Source organism: Prionailurus viverrinus, chromosome A3, assembly GCF_022837055.1.
Source record: "Prionailurus viverrinus isolate Anna chromosome A3, UM_Priviv_1.0, whole genome shotgun sequence".
NCBI lineage: Eukaryota > Metazoa > Chordata > Mammalia > Carnivora > Felidae > Prionailurus > Prionailurus viverrinus.
The window spans coordinates 64833769-64859064 of record NC_062563.1 but is presented as its reverse complement, the minus strand read 5'-3'; the positions used below and the strand labels follow the sequence as shown (position 1 = coordinate 64859064).

General features: G+C 44.5%; 1 protein-coding gene across 3 annotated transcripts in view; it reads right to left on the bottom strand.

Moving 5' to 3' along the window:
- Positions 1-2455: 2455 nt before the first annotated feature.
- CAMKMT (calmodulin-lysine N-methyltransferase) overlaps positions 2456-25296 on the bottom strand; it is a 415835-nt gene continuing 392994 nt past the window's right edge. For 2 of the 3 annotated variants that reach the window (XM_047851301.1, XM_047851303.1), the window contains 3 exons: positions 19830-19893; positions 8459-8590; positions 2456-2547 (listed from right to left, as the gene is read on the bottom strand). In XM_047851301.1, the coding sequence (XP_047707257.1) occupies positions 2470-2547; positions 8459-8590; positions 19830-19893 (274 nt within the window). In that variant the 3' untranslated portion in view covers positions 2456-2469. The remainder of the gene's footprint in view (positions 2548-8458; positions 8591-19829; positions 19894-25296) is intronic. The other variant, XM_047851302.1, reaches the window with a different exon arrangement.

Below are 25296 nucleotides of genomic sequence, written 5' to 3'. Positions count from 1 at the left end.
ACCTAATAGACAATTATGGAAGGGGCATTTCAACTGCAATTATACAACCCAACAATGAGGCATACAAATAGTTCTTAATCATAAAGTTCAAAAGAAATGAAAATGGTAACCTTTCTAAAGCAGCTATATATTTTTTTACTTCTCAATATTGGCATTTCATTACAATTTCAGGAAATAAAAACACCTTAAAATTATTCAATACCACACAACGTGAGTTCCTCACCAACCTCCCAAGAGCCTGAACTAGAGACATCTCCAGGTGAGGAGCCCATAAAGATCAGCTCTATGAAGCCTTTAACATTTTACAGGAGACCCTCTGGGTTTTAATCACCATAAGCTTATTTCTTTACCAGGCATCTCTTGGCAAGAAAAGCCCAATTCTTACACCCCATCTCAAGCTTGGGAACCTATACATACCATTCTCAGATACATTTTTTTTAAAGAATACATCACTAGTCCCTTTTTAAAGTAAAATTTCTCCCAAAGAAATAAACAGTGGATGTCTGCACCCACAACACACAAATGCAAATGGAATTCTTGCCGATTCACGTCTTCTCATGGGAAAAAAAAATGACAATATTCTCTACGCTTTAAAGAAAAAAGAAAAAGAAGAGCCCATCTCAGATGCCACTGTAGGGATGGGCTTTCTTTGTCTGGCTGATTTAGTTGCAGGTTTTATGGAAGAAATAATTCCGGCTGTTTTTCCACCCGTATAAATGGAACTACCTGTGCTGCCTTTTAAAACATTCCAAATTCTAATTTTTAAACAAGAAAATGTGAAGCCAGTGTGCAATCTATACAGTCGCCAAAGGAGAGCTGCCACTAGCTGAACTACTCGGCTAAATGGCTGGTTTGCATTGCCCTGGTCTTTATCTAGCACTGAGAATAGACTGCTGTTTTATCCAAAGAGGAATAAATTGCTGTTATTGTGATGTTAGCCCATCGCTTGGCATTGCAATTCAAGTTTTTGTGAGAAAGAAATGTATGATCTAACTGCGACTTGACCTATGCCTTCCGAGATCCATCTAGGTGCTCTAATGGAGCAGAAAAAGTGGTGAATACAAGGACATGCAAACTGATGGTGAAAAATTTGTTTGATGATAGAAGTGAGCAGAGGAGACATGTGAGAGTGGCTGTTTTTATGACAGCTAAGTTTGTTTAACATGCAAAAGGATTTGCCCCCCAGTCTCCCACCTAGCACTTTAATTGTATCACACGAGATACATGCTTTGCCTCCACTGAAGATATGAGCGTATACAGCTAACCTGCTAATGACATTACTGCTAACGTGGGCACAGATGATTCCTTACAGATAAACATCTGAATTTCCACAAAAGGCATTAAAGCTTCTCGCGGATGCACCAGGCAAGGATATGCTTGGGTTCCCCGCAGAAAAGTCATTCTTTCTTAATCCTAGGTAGCACCTATTAAATGTTTATTACACACTTGAATCCCAGCACACAACAAGATGTACTTACTTTAAATAAGATAATTGTGTGATTGAGTTTTTAAAAACTCCCCCCTGGTCGCAATCCAGTTTAGCAACCATTTATTCAAAATTTCTCTGGAAAGGACCTATTTTGAAAGAGGCCTGGAGAATAGCAGCAGTTAGATGTGAGCCCCGATAAAGGCTCACTTTTCATTCATAGTCAGAGCCTAAATGTGCTCTTCTTGTACCTAAACAGATAATAAGCACTCAGCACACTCCTCCTCCTTGACACAACACATTGAGACTAATCACACATAATTGGAGAGGAGGAGCAGAGGGCTGGCCACGCTATTGTGTCCAGAGGACAAACGGTCAGTTTATGAGGCTTTGGGCTGATGTAGTCATTTCTTATACATCTACAGGGAAAAAAACATCCTGTTGAAAAGGAAAAAGAGAACGAGAGAGACAGAAAAAAAAAAAAAGATGGCAGATTTAATACAATTAATTTGAGGGAGGTGAGAAAGATATGCCTTTATTTCTTTCTTTTCCCAACCAGGAAAGAATCATGATGTTAGCTGTTTACAGATTAAAAACTACCACCACAAAGTAAAACAAAGACCAAGATATTTTCTAAAAGGGCTGGCGGGAGTGGGAATCAACCAAAAGAAATTCTGTCTCAAAAGGAAAAATATTTAGGATTCTCATAAGTCCAATTCAAATCGCAGGCTGTTTATAGATATTTGAAGACAAACAAAGGTTTGGCACAGGAAGAGCAGACGATAAAAGGAGGAGTCCAGCAAGGCTGGAAATGACGTGAGTGAGGACAGGTGGACTCCAAAACCCACATGTGGAATGTTGCAAAGGTGGTGGTGGTGGTGTGTGTGTGGGGGGGGGGGGGGGGGTGGCTCACAAATCTCAGGGGGCCTCAGGGAGCCTCCTCAGGGAGGATTTAAAAAAAAATCCCATCCCAGACTTCTGTTTTTGTGAAAATATTCCCTGTGCACTTGGTGTTTTCTTCGTCTTTTGAACATCTTAATCTTCTATCCATTTTTGGTTAAAATAAGCAGAAGCGGGTAATGAAGGTTTTCTTCATATACATCCTGGTTTTCCTTTTTCAACTGAAAACAATAACAGAACAAAAAAGGTAAGGAGACTCAGATTAGGAATTTTGACCAGTAGTTTTTTGTTTTTGTTTTTTAATATAATTTATCGTCAAGTTGGCTAACATACAGTGTATACAGTGTGCTCTTGGTTTCGGGGGTAGATTCCCATGATTCATCGCTTGCATACAACACCCAGTGCTCATCCCAACAAGTGCCTCCTCAATGCCCATCACCCATTTTCCCCTCTCCCCCGCCTCTCCCCCATCAACCCTCAGTTTGTTCTCTGTATTCAAGAGTCTCTTATGGGTTTGCCAGTAGTTTTTCATGCCGAATGCAACGAAGACTTCTTACCCGAATATATTGTTCTGGAAAATAAATCACAAAAAAGCAACTGAAAGTAGTTTCAGTGGCATTGGCATGATAGTACCATGCACCAGGCTGGGATGTTTCCTGGGAGGGTGGGAGGGGTGGGGGGGGGGCAGGGTAAGGAGGAAAGGAGGAGAGCAGGGTGGGTTTTTTTTCGTAAATAGACAGTATTTGTGACCTCTATGAACTGTGAGGCACTTCAGTGAAGGGAAAGCTGGAGGCTCAGTCATCTGCACCAGACCAGCCATTTGGCATCAAAGTTTCTGCTCTGGGTCTACTGTGTCCCACACCTGAGCCCCAGGAGCAAGGAGGCCAGGCATTTCAGATCTCTTGGAGACTGGCAGCACCTGGGCACAAGGGACAGGTTTCCAGGCCTAAGACATTTCAAAGGCTCTCCAGCTGCTCCTTAGGGGGGGTTAATATTAATGATCATTCAAAAACTCTTTTCTCTGAGGAGGAAAACAGAGTCCAACAATAGAGCAGCAAGCTTCGATACCATTCAGGTGAAGTTCTGAGGGCCTTTCCGTGGTAGTTTTAAAAATCCAGTCAGGGTTCTCAAATCTAGAGTACTCTTTTCCTCATTCGGCCAGAAGACTTTGACGGTCATATTTATATGTCTCCTGGCAAAAAATAATTTGCTATTTTTAAAGACAAAAGTTAGTATTTTGACATCGGCGTTTCTGAGCCAATTGTTAATTCAGTTTTTAAGTGATAAGGATCAGAAATAAATATTTCTTTTAATGATACACGGAACCAATTCTTTTATTGTTTTGAATCAGATTACCTCCCCTTCCCCCACCCCCACCCCCCCCAAACTACATGAATGGCTCCAACATGACACTTTCCTGGATTAGTATAGGTCTGGGGCATATTAACTTGAATTTTTTCATGTTTCTTCTAAATCATATTCCCAAACTGGGACACACCCTCACCGGTAAGGACCAGGAGCAACGGGCCGGCTTTACCTCCCTCACTGGGGAACAGAAAGCCAACCTCGCCTGTACTCTCTAATCCATTTTCACAAGAAAAGATGGTGGTGCAGTCACTGAGGTAAGTAACTTCCTTCTGTTTTCTTAGACGGGACTTTGCTTTGTTTACAGATGATTAGTTGCCTACTTAGAAAGATCCCCTGGAATTTTGTTACCTCCAAAGTAGTGACAGTGTTAATCCCCAACACACGGTCCCTTAACATCACTCTTAAAAAAAAAAAAAAAAAAAAAAAAAAAAAGGCCAAGAAAATGGCTTCACAAACTTCCCAATCCAAACCCACTACCTAGGGCCTGCCAGCTGTAAATACCTTTGTTGCCAGCCGCCCCAGTGATAGGAGCTCGCTGACATACATTACAGAGGGAAGAGGGGGTCAGGCTAGCTCCGTTCTTCCTCAGGGATTGGGGATGGAGGAAAGTTGATTACTCAGCGTGAGTCAGCTGACCTACTCACTCACAATGCACTAATATACAGAGACTCAAATGAGCTCTTTATATAGTCCCCGAGGTAATATGTGGGATAAATAATTCTTCTGTAAATATGGGTTAGAAATCACTTTTAACTTGGATTCTGTGCTGACCTCTGGAGGCCAAAGCAGAGGCTTCCTTGCTAGAAGGGGCCAGGGGCCAGCCCCACACTGACTGTGAGCCCTTCCTGCCACGGGGAAGAACCAACGCCCCTCAAAGGCATCACCACACCCCCAGCACCAGATCATTTCTGAACCAAGTCTGTCATGTCAGGGCACCTGAACACACACAAGGCTGTTGGGAAATATTTGCTGTCGACGAGGGAATGTGATGTGGTCTAAGAGTAATTCCATTTGCCCAGGCTGTACTTCTCTGCTCAATTGATAATTACAATTTTAAGAAATGAAAACCACCTTGAAAAAAAAATGAACAAAAAGCAAATTGCGAATAAAACAATTTTTCAATTTCATCGGTTAAAACAGGGTCTTTGAGGACCCAACTAAATTACATAGTGGCTATTAGTAACATTATGCTTTACTTCATAATTGGATGTAACACCCTCAGCCTCGCCACGGCGCTGAGCGAGCAGCAGCACTAGGGACAGAGTTCAGACTGTTTACCCTTTACAGTATCCACAATTATCAACAGCACACCACACAGATTATAAGCACCAGCCACTTGTAAAGTGGCATTTTGAATAGATAAGCAGAAGTGCAATGCGGCCATGCTTTTAACACAATGTACCGACTTCACAAATGAGCCCAAGGCTGTTTTCACTGTGGAGTCTACAAAATATAGGAAATAAACACACCGGTGGTTTTGCAAAAGTTAAAAAAACAAAAACAAACACACCCCAAAACCTGTGGCATGTAGATTTCAAAGACTGTCTGCATGAATGAGAGTATTTTCATCAACTGATTTCAAGCCAGCGGTAAGCTCCAAGTGAGGTCTCCACCTTGAGAAACAATTTGCTTATCTTAACATCCTAAAGGTTTTGAGACACGGGCAAGGCACGGGATTCCTAGCCTGGAGGAGACCAAGAGGTTGGGAAGGAGGGAAGTGTTCTATTTTTCTTCCCCGTCGCCTGGAGGAACAGAAAGGCAATATTTTTTAAAACACCACACCTTCGGCCGCCTGGTTCCTGAGCACGCTGGCTGCATGGTGTGGGCACAATTTAACAAAAGCACTGGCAGAAAAGTGCAGAATGGCACCGTTTTGATTACAGGCTTGCTTTTTAACGGAAATAAAATTTCACAGTTAACAATGAGAGGTGAAAAGTTTAAGAGGCAAAGCTGTTCCTCCTGATCACTGACTGTTAATCAGCTTCATGGGTGGTTGCCTAAATCTGTAGATTTTTTTTTTTTTTACCTTCCACTACTGCCAAGATTGTAACTAATTTTTTCCCCTGTTGTAAGAGGAGGGGTGGAAAACTCAGCATAGAAGCCAGCTGTGTATGAGTGACGTGAGGCACTAATGCAGAGGGCGAAATTAAAATTCATGAATCTCTTCACAACCATTTGTGTAACAAGATTAAGACGGGACAGCGGAAAAGAGCGGCATTATCAGGCGTCTTACAGTCCTCCAGCTGGTTACGCTCTATTCCAACACAGTAGGGCTAAGAGGATAACACGCAGCCCGAAGGAAAACGCTGCTCCTCCGTTTGCGAGCAGGCTCGGCCCAGGGACCGTGGGGCTTTGGCCAGAGACGGAGAGGAAGAAAGCTGATTGCCGCGCAAGATGGAAAACTTTTAAGCCCTGGCTATTAGCACGCGGCAAACAAAAGCGGCCAGGGTGGAGGTTCCCGGCGGCCGCGCGGTCCCCAGCGCGTCCCCGGAGCCCCGGGGCGGGCGGCGGGCAAGGGCCCGAGGGGGCGCCCGGGAGAAGAGCACCGGGGCTCGGCGCGGAGCAGGGGCGCTCCCCGCTCCCTCCGCCTTGGCCCGCGGCCCTGTCTGGGCGGCCTTCGGTTGCAGAGGAGACCTCCACGTGCGAGCCGGAGCCGGGTGGCGCCGCCCCGACACACCCGCCAGGCGGCACACGGTTATCCGCGCCGCCGCCCGAAGCAGGAGGGCAGGGCATTCTGTGCTTCCGGGGCAGAAGGGACCAGAGGCGCTCTTTTGCTAGAACACCAGACCAGCTGCAACTGCCCCCCCCTCCTTAAAAAATACACATCTTGGGTTCACGTTGGTACCGCGTAGTCAGGGGCGCCCCAACCCTGCAGAATATTCCCCTGGCGGCTCCACTTGCTGAGAGCCACACGCAACTCTTAACTCCTCATAAGCTGAGGCGGAGGGAAACTGTTTCTTAGCCCAGGGTCAGCACAGTGGAGAGTTTTAACTTTTGAGCAATCATGAAGAGATGAAAACTAAGGCCGCCTGGTTATTTGTGGAAATTTACTTCCGTGGGACCAATCAGTCCATGGTTATTTACGGAGTACTACCTACCTGTGGGTACGTGACACAATATAAATACAAGAGGCATGTCTAGCGATTTATGGACCGTGCTATGCTTAGCAGAGTAGTGTACAGCATTGAAAAGAGAGGCAGCTGCTGTCCGCTAGCCGCTGACAATCTAAAGTTCTAGACAAAGGAGACGTGGCCACGAAGGACTCACGTGGCCCAGCACACTTCCAATCTTGCAGGGAGGACACGGAGGGTATCAGGCACAACGCTGACCGTCTCCTATGGTGGACAAACCCTTGCCTTTGCTCTCCTGATCTGTGACTGAGAAACTGAAAGCATTTGTTGTTCTAGGGGGAAGGTGAATGACAAGGCATTTAAGCAGCCATAGGCTGATCCCTGTAGCTCTAGCCCGATCCAGGAGAGAAGGCTGTTTTTGTCCCTTTGGGTAGAGGAGAGACCCTTCCCCTACCTGGTAAAGCCCTCAGAGGCTTTCCTTTTTATTCTGGGGAGGGGTTGCAAAAGGGAAAAATCTCATTCTGGAAGAGCAGGTCAGATTTGAATAACACGCCATTCTCTTTTTATTTTCTGACTGTAAGCAAAGGGCAATCCCACCAGGCAGAGGAGGTGATTTAACCCTTTCAGTTCACAAAGGATGGTTGTTTCCTCCCCCACCCCCACCCCCACCCCCAGGGGGGCTAAATGAAACCTTAGACACCCAAAAGAGTGAACCCATCTCCACAGAGTAAGGATTTTCTTCCTCGTGCCTGAAGATCAGATCCACTTTGCATATAATTTTTCAAAAGTCAACATACTTTGACATTATATCATAGTCCTGGATAATAAAGAATGCTCTTCCCATTTTCTCAGGAGAAAATTAAGGTCAGGGCTTAACTTTTCTGCGTTCACAACTTGCAAAATCATGACAAGTTCAAAGTCTCTTGCCAAGGTCAGACTAGCTCAGAGAAGGGAGATTTCTGTAAGGCACAAAATTACAGAAGTAATACATGTTAGACTAGCAAGTGTGATATGTATTAGCAAAGGTGAGATTCCTAAAAAGTTTTCAGTGGAACGCTCGCCTCTCAGTGTCCTATACTGCTCTATACTTATAAATAATAAAAAGGCTGATAACATTGCTTTATGTAAGCAAGCTTAGAAATCACTCTCAGATAAGTGCTTTTGACCTAAATCTTGTAGCTCCTCGATCTGACATATAACCTCACAACTGTGAAATTCTGTATGAGATTTAACAGTCTCAAACTGCCAACTGACCCAGCCATAAAGCAAGCAGAGATAAAGATTTACAGTCCAACATGATACAATTAGACATTCACCTTCTATTTATTTCAGTGCAGCTGAGCATTTAACCTACTTAAAAGCCGAAGGTTTTTCATTAAAATATAAATGCTTGTTTATCATTCATTCTATGCCACCTCCCCTGCATCCTACAAATTAGTCCATTATGAATGAAAAGATTAGTTTGTTTCAGAGAAAGGAGTAAACAGGAATGGTTTCTGTAAAATCCTTCTAGACATGCAAAGATAAAAGATGGCTTTACCACACAAAAATAATCAGATACAAATAGCTGTTCAGAAGCAGCACACCTAAGGAGTGCTTTAATCAAATATTTAGGTTACCTGCCAAAAAGACCATGATCTCTTCAAAATGCAATGCGGATTAAAGTGTTATCTAACATAAGCAGAAAACTAACCTTGGAGTGGAAGTTTGAAATGTGTTCATCATAATTTTCATGTCTTTGGATAGAGAAATCAGCTTTTTCAGCTAGATTGCAAAACTGGTTTAAAGTATTCCCTCGGCGTGGGGCGAATACCATTGCTTTCCCCTAGAACATTAAAAAGGAAATTCACACATTTTAAACCTGGAAGGCAACCAAACACAACAAACATTGGGTAAAACATTTAACGTACTGCTCTCAGGTAGAAAACACAGTTGTTCTTGGAGACATCCACACAGGATGGGCATTCACAGCGAGAATAATTTTGAGGACAGATATACATCGAGCAAGAAAAAATACGTGTATTTCGCATTCAGATGTTGCTGTCTTTCCCTTTTAAATTTTTTTTTTTCAAAGTTTTTTATTTTATTTTTGGGACAGAGAGAGACAGAGCATGAACGGGGGAGGGGCAGAGAGAGAGGGAGACACAGAATCGGAAACAGGCTCCAGGCTCTGAGCCATCAGCCCAGAGCCCGACACGGGGCTCGAACTCACAGACCGCGAGATCGTGACCTGGCTGAAGTCGGATGCTTAACCGACTGCGCCACCCAGGCGCCCCTGTCTTTCCCTTTTCAACTGACGCATCTGATAAATAAAACGTGGCCCAGAGTCGGTATTCTGTACGACACACACCTCTCTTGGGTCCAGTGGTTCAAACCATCAGCCAGATGTTAGAGTAACTGGTCCACGGCAGTGCTACCCACCTTGCGACTCCTTAGCAGCTACCAGCTTGTCCACAACACAGCTCCAGTGTGTGTGGCAACGGACGCCTAGGGACGTTGGTTTATTACTGTGCCCTGAGAACTCAGTTCCAAGAAATTCTCCACAGAGACAGCTAAGTGCAATCTCTATTGGAGAATTTTGCTCTTTGCTACCAACAGCCTTCTCCGGGACCATGCTGTCAGAGACAAGGCTACCAGATCTTGGTTTCCAACTTCGTCGAATCCTTCATGATAGTCGTCATTAGAGCAAAGCAGCTCCTTGAGGTACTCAAATGATTGCTTTCCAAAGAAAGTGGTATAATGAGGGTCGCCGGGCTTTTCCAAATAAACTGCACAACCTCATGAGCTTGTTGCCGTGGAAAGGATGGAGGGACTTGAGTAAAATCTACACTGGATTTCAGAAGGCCATTGGACAGGAGACTCCACGACGTCCGTTTGCCGACCCTTGGCTGCAAGCGGACTTTTCCGCGCCCTCTTGAGACATGCACAGAAGAGCTCAACTTCCAAATCCTTTCTTTTTGTTCAAAAGATGACCGTACGCTTCTGTTAACTTCAAGGTTATACTTCACCTCTGTGAAATGCTTCTTCAGGTTTTGAGGGGGTCATGAAAATATTTCTTATGAAAGGTGGTTTCTCATTTATTACTGCCACCTATTTATGGAGCGTCTGGGATAGGCGCTCCATTGGCCTCATTTGCTCTTCACGCCACCTGGTAATGGAGGTGTTGTCAGCTCCATTTTTACAGCATGCTCCCAATGGTTGAATAATTGGCCAAGATGACACAACCGGCAAAAGACTGGAAACTTACCGGACTCCAGGGCTGATGCTGGCTCCACGACACTACACTGCCTCCTTATTAGTAATAGCGATGGCAATAATAATAATAATAGCTACCAGTGTGTTTGGTGCTTCACCAACCTTCCCTTCCATCCCATCAACGGTACCCTCAATGACCTTGTGTGGTAGACATTACACTTCACACATGATTAAACATGCAGTGAAGGCCTTGAAGAAGACGAGGAGGAACTGCGTGGCAGAAAACGTTCTGGGCTTAAGAGAGTCTCCACCATGACACAGCTGTCACCTCAGGAAAATTAGAAGAAGGAAAAAAAAAAAGCCGTAGAAGTGTTGAACGAGAAGGGACCTTGGGGATGACGTAATCCAGTCTCCTCGGTCATCCCAGCCGACCCACCAAGGTTTCTCACTCACCAAATGGGAAGAACGAAGCCGCAACCCCCGCCCCCGCCCCAACTCCAGTAAGTTGTGAGGATCGAATGAGATGACGAATGTGAAAATAATCTGAAAATCAAGGTTATGTCAATGTAAGACTAGAGACATCTACACCACTTAACAGTGCCAGAGGGATTCTATCAGTTCTTTCTCCCTCTCTTTCCCTCATCCACCTGCAAGAAAATACACTGATATAGTGTCCTGGACATCAAGTGTGTTTTCATACTGTGTTTACACAGACATGTGCACACTCAGGCACATAATTATATCAGCACCAATCACGCCACCACACTTCAGGTCCTGTCAGCTTTTCCAATATTAATTGCTATTTTCAGCGTTTTTCAAACTTAGCAGCAAAAATTCATTTTGATGTGAAACTGGATATAATACATGGTCTCGGCAGGGGAGCAAAAGTCTCCATTAAAAAAAAAAAAGGAATACTAGTGGGTCATTTTAGTCATTTCTAAGAGCTGGTTGCCAGTCTGGATCTGTGAATAATGGAAGTTGCTTTATTTTCAAGTCACCTGCAAAAATTGTCTCACAGTTAAAATTGAAGAGTTGATTTTTTTTTCAAGATTTTATTTATTTATTTTTTTTAAGTAATCTCTACACCCATCGTGGGGCTTGAACTTACAGCCCTGATATCAAGAGTCGCATGCTCCATCAACCGCGCCAGCCCGGAGCCCCTGAAGAGTTGATTTTTAACAGTTATTATCTGAGCTACATATCATAATGTTTACAGGGCTACAGGGCTCTTGGCTGGGTTGGTGTTTACATTTATAAGCACATGCTCCCCACCCCCACCCCTTGCTGGTCAGGGTGAGCTGTAGGGGGACCCAGCTAAGCATATGGCATTCCTCTCCGCCCAGACATCTCTCCCTCTCTGGGTCCCAGCTTATCTGTCCTTCCCTAACCACCCTCTAGAACAGCAGCTGCTTCCCCATGACGCTCCCCTCCCCTCCCCCCTTCACTTTTGTTCTTAGCGCTCATCACCGCTAACACACATTATATCCCTGTTTGTTACTGCCAGTCACCTTCGGCTAGAACAGACGCTCATGACAACGGGATCTTCTAATGTTTTATTCACTGCATTTTCTCAGTGCCTAGCATATAGTAGACTCTCAGTCAATACTTGTCGAGAGAATAAACGAAATCCAGATGTTGAGTAATCTGAGAAATGCAAGTCTTAGGGAATTCGAAGGCCACATTCTATTGCTTATTCTTGAAAAATGATCTTCCCCAGGAAGCTTTTACAGAGTCCGTAGCTCTGATGGGATTTCAGAGGGCAGCCTTCTGTGCACAATACTGTGCCCACAACAAAGAGAAAGGGTGAGCAGTAGTTTTAATCTCTAATTACTCAGTTTTGAGTTTTAAAATGCTTTTTCACTTTATTGAATACAGACAGACACCTTTGAGGTGTGAATCAGTATTTAGGAGGGACAATAGTACATCATCCATTCATTCAATAAACAGCTGCTGAGTGCCAGCATCCACCCCATAAGGAATGATTTTAGAATTCCCTGTCCCCAGTGGAGCAGGACACTGGTACAATCAGAGGAATATGCCTTACAATTTAGGCTGCAAAAATCAAAACAAGAAAAAGAGATATAGATTTCAAATTAGCCCATCACTTTAGAGAAATTACTTTCAATTTACCAAAGCCCAACTTTCTAGGCATTTGAAGTCCTAGAATCATCTTAAACTCAGAATGAACACTCAATTGAACGTAAAATTTTGACTGATGGGCAGAAATTTGAGAGAATTCATTTATCCCTGGAGAGGAGAGAGGAGTAGTTCCACTAAACAACAATGATATTGTTTACATCGTGAGCTCAGTTGTTCTTATTCTGCTACACTAATCTATACTCACATATTAAAGGGTGTGTGCTTCTGGAAAAAATAAGTATGCTTCAGATTTCTTTTAAAAGGAATATGCTATGCCGGTGAAATGCCTTTATTCCTGTTTCATTTCCAGGCAACCAACTATTAAATACCGATTACATGTTTAAGCTTATGTTTATTTTTTTCTTTACCTGGCTTCTGAGATGCTGCCTTTGCCTGCTTCCTCCCCTCCATCTCTCTCAACCCCCTTCCCTGGCTTCTCCACCTGCCCCTTGGTCTCCAGGGATCTGCCTACTTTTTCTTCCTGTTGTGCTCGATTCTAGGCAATCGTATGGAAGTCCACGACTTCAGCTCTTACTGATACATCAACACTTCCAAATATTTATCTAGAGCATTCATCCAGGGCCCACCCATGTTTTCAGGTGCCTACTAGGTCTCTCCAGGAGGATGTTCTGAAAATACTTTTTTTTTTTTTTTAAGTAGGTTCCATCTGGAGCTCAACTTGGGGCTTGAATTCACGACACTAAGATCAAGACCTGAGCTGAGATCAAGAGCTTAACTGACTGAGCTACCCAGGCGCCCCATGATAAAGGAGCTGATTTTTGTTCTGTTTTGTTTTGTTTTGTTTTGTTTTAAGTAGGCTCCATGCTCAATACGGGCTTGAACTCACGACCCTGGGATCGAGTCACGTGCTCTACCAACTGAGCCAGCCAGGGCCTTTTGAAAGTACTTTTAACCTATTCTGTCTACAATGGAACTCGTACCCTTGGCCACAAACCCCTTCCCACCCCCATCCTCCCACCCAAACACACTGAGTACCTACTAGGCCCCAAGCATTTCCGTACCCTTCACCTTCAAAATGAAGTTGGAAACCAGGGAATTGTGGCATGGCCTGTAAAACCCTCCAATGCCACACCTGCATCAGTGTCATTTGCTGTATATGATTTTCAGACTGTGTTTGAGTTGTGTCCAGGGTGACATGGGAGGGTGAAAATGAGACCAAGAGCAGAAGTGCTAATGTTCTCACATCCAATCTAACCACAGCTGCTTCACTTTTATCTGTCTTACAATTGGGGTGATGGCTAAAAACGTTTTGACTGAAGGCTTCTCCCATTTAAAAAGAGTTTGAAGACCATGACATGGGTCCCACCTTTCTGGGAAGGCAGGCAAAGTCTAGCATGACCCGACCCATGCCTCTATCTTCAGCCCCGGCTCTAGCCCCTCCCCCATACCCACTTGGAGCTCCAATCAGGCCAAACTCGTCGTAGTCCCCCAGTTTGCCCTTTCATGGACCCCATGTGTCTTCAAACTTGCAAACATTCCCTTGGGTGAAATGCTTCTCTTACCCCCAGTTCTTTGTCTGCCTGGTAAACCCTACTCCTCCTTCAGCACCCAAATTAGACACCCTGTCCCTGGGATGTCTTTGCTGACCATCCCTGGCCTCAATGCTGTGCCTCCTCCCTGTTAGCCACTTTTGCCCTCTGCTTCCTCACCCACACCTCTGCTATATCCTTAACACACCATCAGGTAATTGCTTGCTTGTTTGTCTCTAACACTAGACTAGGATCTCGTTCAGGGCAAGATTCCATTGTCCCGTATTCTGTCCCCAGGTCCTAGCACAGCATCTCAGCATCTGGCATCTGAGAGGTACTCTATAAACATCTGCTGAATAATTCCTCAGTAAATATCAACGCAATTCTCTCTTTTCCATCTTCAGATCTTCTTTAGCTCCTAACTATTCAATCTCATGTACAAGTTGGTCCACGATGGTGACCTGAGGAGATTTGCTGCTTTCCAGCTCTCTCATACTCCACTACAGCCTCTATGCGGCCCAGTCGATCTTTCTAGAACCCACATCTGACCACCCCACTGCTCAAACACTTTCAGTGGCTCTCTATGGCCCATATAATAAAGCCCAGTTTCTTCTCATAGTGTCCTCAGCCTTTCATAAAATGGCACCCCAAACTAACTCTTTAACCTCATGTTCTGCCCCTCCCAACGCTAACCCCAAAACCATACAGATTCTCACACTCCAGCCAGAGCAAACTTTCTGTTGACCCCAGAATGCAACATGCTGTTTCATGCCCTGTACCTGGGAGCATCGTTCCTTCCACCTGGGATGTGGGATGCTTCCTTTCAGTCCCCTTCCCTTGAAGCTTAGGAAGCTTTACTATTAAAGACCAGAGTCAAATGCCACTCCCTCTACAGAAACCTTCCTCAGGCAGTCAGTCACTCTTTCTGGTGTACCTCCTCCCAGGTACCCATCACACTGCACTGTAATTCCTGGTGGCTCAGGCACTCATCTGCTAAACTGAGATTCTCCGAGTGCTCATGATACATATTGACACCCCTACCCCCATTCCCAGCAGAGTGCCGGGTAGTTCGTAGTTGCTTAACAAATGTTTATTGCATCAAGACAGAGTCCAAATCTTGACTATCACGTTCTAATGAAGGTGTAAATTAGAAAGACTGTCAAAGCAAATAAACTCAGCATCACATTATATATGACCAAAGGCTGGGCTCTTATAGGCCATTTTTCACTGTCCACTGGGGTTCCACCTGTGAGTGTGGTACATCTCCACGACCAGATTATAAATTCTTTGGGGGCAGAGACTCAGTACTACACGTGCTGAACAAGCACCTGGGTAGACTTCAGGAAAGAACTTCTAGAGCCAGCCTCCTACTCTGAGGGTCTTAAAACAATCTGGAGATTCTCTATTCCTACAACCGGGAGAGGCAGGTATGGCTGAACCCGGTTTCTCACCAAGAACAAGGGAGGATTTGTTGGGTCTCTGACCCAGCTGGCAGACAGGAAAATAAGGGCCCTTCAGCACCAGCTCAGTTCATTGCCCTGAACCCACACTCACAAGGCATTTCCCTGAGATAAGCAAAAACAGAGGTTTGTACAGATGTATGCTGAGATGTTGGATTAAAAAAAAAAAAAAAAAAAAAAGGAGGAGGAGGAAATCTCTGCTCTTCAAAAACCATGTCCGTGATTTACATGCATAGCACTCTTGGCATACAAGCAGGGCTCCAGGAATTTGGTGGTTAGTTAGGGCCAGTTTTAAAGGTTAAATGAATCCCAAGATGGGATTTCTGAATTCCCGACAACTGGTTAGCGGCAACGAGCTGGAGAGCGGTCAACATGGCATCCCCATCCATCTCTTTGTGCTTCTGAGTAAATTCAGACAGTCTAGCTGGCTTGGTGTCCCTCCCTGCACTGAAAGCCATTTCAGAGAAATATTAGTAGATGCCATTTGTGGCTTGTCATTTCCAGGCTAAAGTTCAACTTGCAGGTTGCTGTGGCTGTATTTTAAATTACATTCTGGTCCTCTGATATCAGACATTGCTGATGTTCTTTGAAGAACACAACAACGGGGGGTCACCTATCAATCAGCAGCAACAAGAAGCCACTCATGGAAGGGAAACAGATGGGGAGGGGACGCTTTGGAGCAACATTGCTTCTTAGAATAAGTACATTTTGCCAATTTCATTCCTTTTTAGTATCTGTTCTTTTCTTTTCACCTTTTAAGCTTGCTAGAGAGTTCCCTGTACATTCTAGCAGGACGCCAGCGTTCTATAGCTTCTCTCAACCAGCAGGTTGAGGAAAGTTCCCATTTGGGCCGGCGAAAAACATTTCCTGCTGAAATTTGGGGCTTCGTGTAATGACTCTGCAACTACAGGTGCCCATCTGGCTGAGGATCGAAGCTCAGCCCTGGGATTTGACATCGGCACTGTGCCATGCCGGGAGCGCACCTTGGTGGCTCAGCTCTCTCCAGGGTCTGTTCTTCTCACTCATGACCACACTACAAAATCTGAAAAGCAGGGGCGCCTGGGTGGCTCAGTCGGTTAAGCGTCCGGCTTCAGCTCAGGTCACGATCTCACGGTCCATGAGTTCGAGCCCCGTGTCAGGCTCTGGGCTGATGGCTCAGAGCCTGGAGCCTGCTTCTGATTCTGTGTCTCCCTCTCTCTCTGCCCCTCCCCGGTTCATGCTCTGTCTCTCTCTGTCTCAAAAATAAATAAACGTTAAGAAAAAAAAAAATTCAAAATCTGAAAAGCAGGGAAACTCCTCTTCTCCATCTGCCTTTTTTTGCTTCTGGATCATGTGACTCCAGACAGCTGATTTGCCTTAGCTAGAAATCAAGGAACATACCCGCAAATGGCAGAGTTCATTTCTTCCCGCAGCTCACCCCTTGAAACCTCACGTGACAATTCCTCCGTTATTGCCATCTAGCACCGATCTCTCTCCTCTCACTCTATCTGTAGCAAAAAGTGTCATCTTCATCCATGCGGACAGTCCTCCTGGGACCGAGGGGCCCGCTGCCAGGCATGCAGGACCTGGGTGCAGGGGAGACGCTGTATGTCCAGGTATGTGCAGAAATCACCAAAGTTTGGGTCAAGAGAATGGTGTATTCCCCTCCCACCGGCATATCTGCAAGGAAATATTCTGTCCTCACCACAGTCAGAAAGTCTCTCTGGTTCTTCTTTGAGAGCTAAAATATATTCAGAGCCAGTGGTGTGTGTGTGCTAAAGCTTTCTGATGCGTTGGCTTGTTCCCTCCCCATTTTACACATGGGGGAAACTGAGGCTTCATGAGATGAGCCCAGTAAGTGGCCACATCTGAACCTTAAGCTTTCAGACTCCAGAGAACAAGCATACCTTCCCTCCAGAAGAAGTACTTGGTGAGAGAGATTGAGTTCCAGAGCCTGCTAGTGTGAACTCGGGCCTAGATTCACGTCCCACACCACCCTCCGTCGGCCAGGTCAAGTGTCCCTTCGGACAAGTGTCTCATGGGTATTAACCCTGACAAGCTAATAGAGCAGTAACAAACAGCCAGTTTTCATCCTGGAGCACGTCCCATGCACCAGGCACTGGGCTGGGCATTTACATATGCAAATATTTTACATCAGCCGGAGGCAAGACTTACTTCTCCCTCACCCGGAGGTGATGAAACTCTGGGCTCAGACAGCCTTGATAGTAAGAGCAGACTTGGGTTTTGTATGCAGATATTTGTGACTTCACCCTCTAGCTTTACCTGCTTTCCCAGCAGAAACTGGGGCCCTCCTGGGCATTTGGAAGCATTTGGCTGAAATAGTTTTCACAGAGCACCCTGAGAACTTGGCTTTTATCTCCCACTGAATTTGCTGAGCCTTGAATTACCCAGAACTTGGGATCCACTAATGGAGCCCCCCAGGTTGTTTCTTGGTGGGCCTCTTGCGACACCTTTTTAACACCAGGGCCACAAAACCGTGGAGAAGTTGTCTGGGCTCAAGAGAACGTTAAAAGCAGCTCTAATTGTAATGGAATAAACCTCTCGTGTTCTCTTAGTCTTAGATAGTGATTTCCGCAGGAGGAGAGCCTATGGCAGCAGAACAGCCAGTCCTGAGACCTAAGAGGGGAAGGGGTCAGTTTTTGCTCTGGTTACCCGCCCCCGCCTCCGGGTAACCAGCCCACTGGTACAAGATACGGAGCTCCTGGTGGCCACTGCCAAGTCTATGTGGTCCTTCTACCACCCACCTGATGGAGGCCCAGGAAGTGCAAGTGCCTTGCTTCCAACGGGGAGGAGATTCCTGGGCGGTAATTTGGACATATCCGTGCGCCACGCACAACTTGGACTTCCCCTCTCATGGCGGGTCTCTGACACCTTGCGAGAACACCCAGCAGCCTTGGGCATCAACCATCCCATGAGGGGCCTAAGCCAGGCTCCCTACTCCCATTTCGAATGCTGCGGTCAGGGCAGGCCTCTCTGATTTGGCCTTCCGGCTCCTCACGTAGAATGCGCAAGTACCACCTACTCCAGGGTCCTGCCTCGTCCTTCTCGAGCTAACGGTGAGTATCGGCTGTCACTAGGAGGGCCGCTCCGTGGAGCCACACTTCAGGCAAGGTTCAGGGTTTACTGAAGGGTGTAGAAGCAGCTGCTAGAGATTCCAGCCCAATCCGCATTTAGGACTATCCACAGCCTGGACGGTTTTCCATTGGAAATCATTCGAAAGATTTACAATAGATCCTAGGTAAATCATGCAAATCTCTGACAAATGGAGCATTTGCCACAAATAGGCTTTGAAGGGTGTTGGTGAAGTCCTGTCTGTGCAGTGTGAGATCCAAGAGTCCTTGAAAGCATTGTATTTATGTATGATACATTTTCACAGAGGCCTTTACATCCAAGAATCTCCATGCCCTCTCTGAAAATCCTGACCTTGCAAGTGCTCACAAGAATCACCCAAGGCTAATGGTGGGGGTGGGGGGGATGAGGAGGCTCCCAATTCCTTCTTCTACCCTCAACTTGGGCTGCTCACTCAACCATGGCAGCAGCCATCAACAGCTTGGAGCATGCCCCTTCCTTGCCTCAAGACCTACTACCCACCTCACAGGGGGAATTGAGAAGGCCAATTTAATTTAATTGATTACCACTTACCAAGCTGTGGTTACTCCTCTGAGAGGCCTATTTAAAGTTTCTGAGCTACACAGAGATAACAAAGTAAAAAGCAACAGCATAAGGCAAAGGACGATTATCAAATTGCTCTGGGAACCTTCAATGTGAATAAGATATAAAAGAAAGATTGAAAGGTATTAGTCCATAAGTCTCATCGAGGTCAGAGAACTAGAGCAAACCTTCTTAAAAAGACTTTTGAAACAAAACTTTAGAAAATACTTTTACACACACACACACACACACACACACATACACAAACGCGCGCGCGCGCTGCAGTCCTTTCTCAGACAAATATGAGTACCTGTCTTAGAACTGCATTAACATTGTTAACCTATTTTAAATTCCTAGGGCACAGCAAGAGTCTTACATACTTATACGATTTTTTTTTTAATGCATGAGCTTTAAACTTGTTTTCTTACTTTAAATAGATGTATATTAACTCTCCGGTTAGGCTGTAGGACCTCCTAGCTTAGTGGAACAGCCCAACAAAATAAGAATGGCTACAAACTCTGTAATTTACTCACAGGCATAAATGGATATATAAATGTAAAAATGTGCACAATATTTTATGCCATGCTTGGCTTCATTGTGACCTAATGTTTATAATATGTAAATAATGGCTTCCTTTTAAAGCAAAGAACTTTTAATATACAGATTCATCTGAAGTCCTATTTTTTTGATATAAACAGAAATAAAAAGAAAAAATATTCTTTTGCAATAAATAAATACCCAATGACAAAGGTTACCATTGAAGGGATTTAAAATGACAGAAGTCAACAGAAAACTTTCAATATCATACTTCTACTTTAATATGAAGATATTGTTATCAAAGGAAAAGACTCAAGAAATTCTTTGATAAAAATAATCTCACACTATCTTTGAAGCGGTTTCATTTATTTTACTACCCACTGTGTTCCTTATCAGAAGGCCAAGGGTAAGAAGTTTCCTAGTTGTGATTAGGAAAGAATCTGATAGATCAGAAGACCCAATTGAAGTTGGACATAATAAGTATTAAAGTATTACATGACATTAATCCTGCCATTCCATTACTCTCTCCATCTTTGTGCACAGACTAATTATTCTGAAGCCAGTGTTCAGGAGAAAATAGAAACATACTTACTCTGGGCTGGAGTAATCTCTTTATTGCATCAACAAGGCTGGCTCTGTACTGGTCCAGAAACAGGCTGACATTGAGAAGAGAGCAGAATCCAGATTAAACTGGGTTCCAAGTCTAATGATACTAATGGAGATAAGTACAAGACTAATTACACATGTTTACTCAACACTAAAAAAGGAGAAATTGTTTCCTTCCATTCATGTGTCTCACTGGAACAAAAAAAGATATTGTGGTTGGTGTTATCCACCCGAAGCCAAGTCATCAACATGCAACTGGCCAGGATTCACACATGACTGGGTCATGTGTGAGTGATAAAGGGACAATTTCTAAGCTGCCATTTGGGGGGATCATCTGGTTGAGATGTAACACTTCCTGTCATGAGAGCCTAGTTTCTATAGACCTGGGCCATCAGCCCACGGAGGGCACTATGAGGCCACCCTCCAGAAACAAACACCAGCCCTCTGATGCCCAAACCACAGAACAGATCTCAGGTGCTCATGGGTTTTAGTGACTAAGAGCAGCACTGAGGTCAGACTCAACCACTGACCTAGGAGTAAACAGTTCCAGAAACAAAGACCAGGTTTAGGCAAGGTATCACACAGGGTTTTTCTCCTTTGACCTCCATGTTGATTTTTTTTCGAGTTCACTGTGATTTTTCATTTTTCTTCTCTTTTGAGAATTTCTTTTTTTTTTTTTTAATGGTTATTTATTTTTGAGAGAGAGAGAGAGAGAGAGAGAGAGCATGAGCAGGGGAGGGGCAGAGAGAGAGGGAGACATAGAATCTGAAGCAGGCTTCAGGCTTTTCACTGTCAGCACAGAGCCCAACGTGGGGCTCAAGCTCATGAACCATGAGATCGTGACCTGAGCTTAACTGACTGAGCCGCCCAGATAGATGCCCCCTCTTTTGAGAATTTCCATTTGTTGCTCTGTCACCCCTTTGGTTGGGTCAGGCTAAGCCTTCTTTACCAGGCCTGCTCTTGGAAACCTGGGGCAGATTTGTCTTATCTGGGACTTGTGGGCTAAAGCACCGAGCAGCCTTGTGCATCAGCCACCTCATAAGGGGCCTAAGTGGAGCCTCGTCCTCCCGTTTCTAATGCTGCAGTTTGGTGTGGGTCCCTCTGATTTGGCCTCCCTGCTCCTCACATAGCATGAGTAAGCACCACAGATTCAAGGGCCCTGCCTCATCATCCTCCTCTGAACTCAGCGTGACTACCAGCTCTCAGTAGGAGGGCTGCTGTGCCGAGTCAAACTGCAGGCAAGTGGGCAGCCCAGTGCAGGGTTTAATAGAGTTCTGGCTCTGAACTTTCTACTATGTGTGGCTACGTCGCTTCACACGAGGCCTCGGTTTCCTGGTCAATAAACGCCCACCTACGTGGCTGTGGTGGGCATCAAATGAATAATATATATTAGTTGACAAATATTTGCTGATCATCGACTACATACTAGGGGCTGTTTTAGGCATTGGAGACATGCTGTGAATAAAACAAAGTTCCCATCCTCAAGGAGCTCCCGGTCTCTCTTCATTTACACACTACAGGTTCTAGCACAACCAGCATACGCACCCAGAAGGTACTCTCTGTAAGTATCTGCTTACTGCCTGACTGGTAGAGAAACACAGTTCTTGAAATCGAGCAACTTACGTACGGTGTTGGTTTCAATGACCCTCAAACAGGCTGTCCGCACTTCTTTACGGGTATCGTTAAGGAATTGTTAAGGAAGAACCAACACTTGGGTAGAAAGTTCCACCAATTAGGTTCTCTTCCAAGTCTCTCATTTGAGAAAGGAGTGGGGGAAAGCAGTGTATGAAAAATTGCCAGGAAGTCAGTGCTTGGGTTTCACCATGACATGTACAATAGAAGGTTCTTCTATAAAAGGATGCTTTGAGCATCGGAGAAAGAATCCTTTCAAGATGAGCTAAAATCATATCTAGAGTGGGAACCTCATCCTGCTCCATCCATCAATCAGGACAACCTGAGGGTGAGCCAGGGGAAAATGTTCCTATCATTCCATTAAAACAAACAAACAAACAAACAAAAAACACAAAAAAAACCCACTAAATCTTAGAGCTTAGGGTGTGTCTAATTCAAATGCTACAAAAACTTGCCCATAAGTCATATTAATCAGTGATTAATAATCATTAAGGGTTGATAAGAAAGGAATCAAATTTGGGGCACCTGGGTGGCTCAGTTGGTTGAGCGTCCGACTTCGGCTCAGGTGGTGATCTTGCAGTTTGTGGGTTCAAGCCCCGCGTCAGGCTCTGTCCTGACAGCTCAGAGCCTGGAGCCTGCTTCAGATTCTGTGTCTCCCTCTCTCTCTGCCCCTTCCCCGCTCATGCTGTGTCTTCCTCTGTCTCTCAAAAATGAATAAACGTTGGGGCGCCTGGGTGGCGCAGTCGGTTAAGCGTCCGACTTCAGCCAGGTCACGATCTCGCGGTCCGTGAGTTCGAGCCCCGCGTCGGGCTCTGGGCTGACGGCTCAGAGCCTGGAGCCTGTTTCCGATTCTGTGTCTCCCTCTCTCTCTGCCCCTCCCCCGTTCATGCTCTGTCTCTCTCTGTCCCAAAAATAAATAAACATTGAAAAAAAAAATTAAAAAAAAAAAATGAATAAACGTTAAAAAAAATTAAAAAAAAAAAGAAAGGAATCAAATTCTATCTTGGTGTTTTTTAAAGTTTTCTCTTCATGGGGCGCCTGGGTGGCGCAGTCGGTTAAGCGTCCGACTTCAGCCAGGTCAGGATCTCGCGGTCCGTGAGTTCGAGCCCCGCGTCGGGCTCTGGGCTGATGGCTCAGAGCCTGGAGCCTGTTTCCGATTCTGTGTCTCCCTCTCTCTCGGCCCCTCCCCCGTTCATGCTCTGTCTCTTGCTGTCCCAAAAATAAATAAACATTGAAAAAAAAAAATTAAAAAAAAAAATAAAGTTTTCTCTTCAGGACTGTATACCCTATTCTTTAGTGAGGTAATAATATCTTAATTTTGTTTTAATTTCATTTATTTATTTATTTATTTATTTATTTTGAGAGAGAGAGAGAGAGAGAGACAGAGACAGAGACAGAGAGTGAGCAGGAGAAGGGCAGAGACAGAGGGAGACACAGAATCTGAAGCAGGCTCCAGGCTCTGAGCTGTCAACACAGAGCCTGAAGTGGGGCTTGAACTCACGAACTGTGAGGTCATGACCTGAGCCAAAGTCAGATGTTCAACAGATGGAGCCACCCAGGCGCCCCAATAATATTTTAAATTTTAATAATTAAGCATCCTGGTTTTATTTTTTAAAATGACTATCATTGTGGGACAATATCTCTGTCAGTTACTCAGGCCCATAGGAGAGCTGGCTGGTTATGATACGCAACATTAAGCAAAAGACCACTCTTCAGTTTGTACCTGTGCATCCTATGAACTGGTAAGACTGTCAGAAATAATCAGCACCTTAAAAACTGAGCTTAAAACATAACCTTATAAAGCCCTGTTTCCACTCAATGTTGGTGATATGACAAAGATATTAATATTGCAGCCTACTGGAAAATGCACCTTAACACCCAAGCACCCATTCTACACAGGTATTTGAATGGCAGTGTTGTCTACTCCATCCTTCCAAGTCAAATTTCCCAAAAGTAATTCTTACAGTTCTCTAATAAGTCTTGATTCCAAGCAGCTCACCTTTCTACTTAGCTCTGAGGCAGAATGTACAATGCTTTGTAGGATACGTCATATGAGCAATTTCAATGTGCTTTAGTGGGAGTGATGTATAATCTCCTGAAAATTCACCCCTTAAATAAGTCCTAATGGGCTCTGAGAACAACAGCAGCTTAAGTGGATCTATTTAAAAAAGGCTGAGTGGGTCACTGATTGGAATGGAGATACCATTTCAACTCTCCCTTCTGTTACTGATCAAAATACATGGACAGTTGCACTAGTTTGGCTATTAAAATACACACACAGACACACACACACAGCCCTCTATATAATGCACTTGTGGAATCAACACTTGCTTTGTTCCACTGATCTGGTCTGATTTCAGGACAAAGGAAAGGTGCTAGGCCATTTTCACGGCCTCCCTTAGAATCAGAGTTTTAGGCAGAGCACAGAGCACCCAACCCTCCACTCATAGACAAATTAATTAATGAGTGCAGTGGACAAGGAGACATTTCTCAGTCAGTAGTATCCACAGAAAGGAAGGTCTCTATGCAATCTTTAAGATGACACGTGCTAAGTTAAAGATTTAACTTTCAGGAGAATGGCCTCTATCAATATTTATCAACTGATTGCTGTGCAGCCAGGGCTGATGGGGGGTCTGATTGCCCGTGGGGCTACCCCTTAGGGTGCCAGATCTTTGACAATTTGTTTATCTTCTTTGGGACTGAGTTTTAGGTATGGCTGAGTTTAGGTAAAAGGGCTGGCCGCATTTGGGTTAAAGAGTTTTTCAGGTGGGAAGGCTGCGATTTAGAACTATCCACGAGCACAGCATCTGGAAGAAAACAAAGGTACTCTAGAGCCTGTTTTGAGAAAAAAATTTTTTTTGTTGTTGCCACAAACACACCTTAAAAATCAAACTTTTTTCATCATTTAGAATAATAGAAAATAGGAACAACCCACCATACATAGTGTAAAATGCTAAGAGAGCCAGTGGGGTGGTGTAACCTTCCCCCATTTCTCCACAAAGTCTCAGACGGCGCTTGGAGGCACAGTGCTGACCGTCCTGCGGACCTAGCGCGATGCATCAGGCTATGGGTGGCATTTTAGACTTCCTTTCCAAGCCTTTAGAGAATCCAAACATACAGAATCATTTTTATTTATTGCAGAGCTACAATAAACTGGACAGCCATCGAACACTGAATGAAAGCGTTCATTGGGTGAAAAAAAAAAATCTTACTTCCAGACTCTGAGATTATTGTGATTGAACAGGAGTCTGGAAAGGCAGGCTGAAAATTAACAATCACGTGCTAATCTAAACTCAGCAAGGACCAGGCTGGACTGCATTCGGGTAGAAAGGAACTCTTACATTAAATTCGATGTTAAACAAGTCAACCGAGGAACTTAATAGGCAGGTTTTTCTTCTACACCTGTGGTTAAATATTCTAATATTGTGATGTTTGTCAACAGCATCCTTTCGCAGGTGTACCTCAATTTTTTTCCTCTTGTTTATTGCAAAGTTGACATTTTACAAGTTATTTAGAAACTGTTGAACCATGAAACTATATTTCATTGTCAAAAATGCTGAATGGTGAAATACTGGCTCGCTTTCGCAGCTTGCCTCTTTATTTTAGAATCTGGGGAGCTCCTAAATTTAGACGTGAGCGAAGGAGACCGTCTCTTCTGGGAAAGAAGTCATTTCCCCCACAGCCCACAGGTTTATGAATGTTTGAATGTAAATATATGAATATATGAATGATTTAAAAACATAAACATATCACCCGCTCGTTGTAATCATGTGCATTTTCCTTGAACCGCAACGGTGGGTTTGGAATAGGTTTGTGAATGG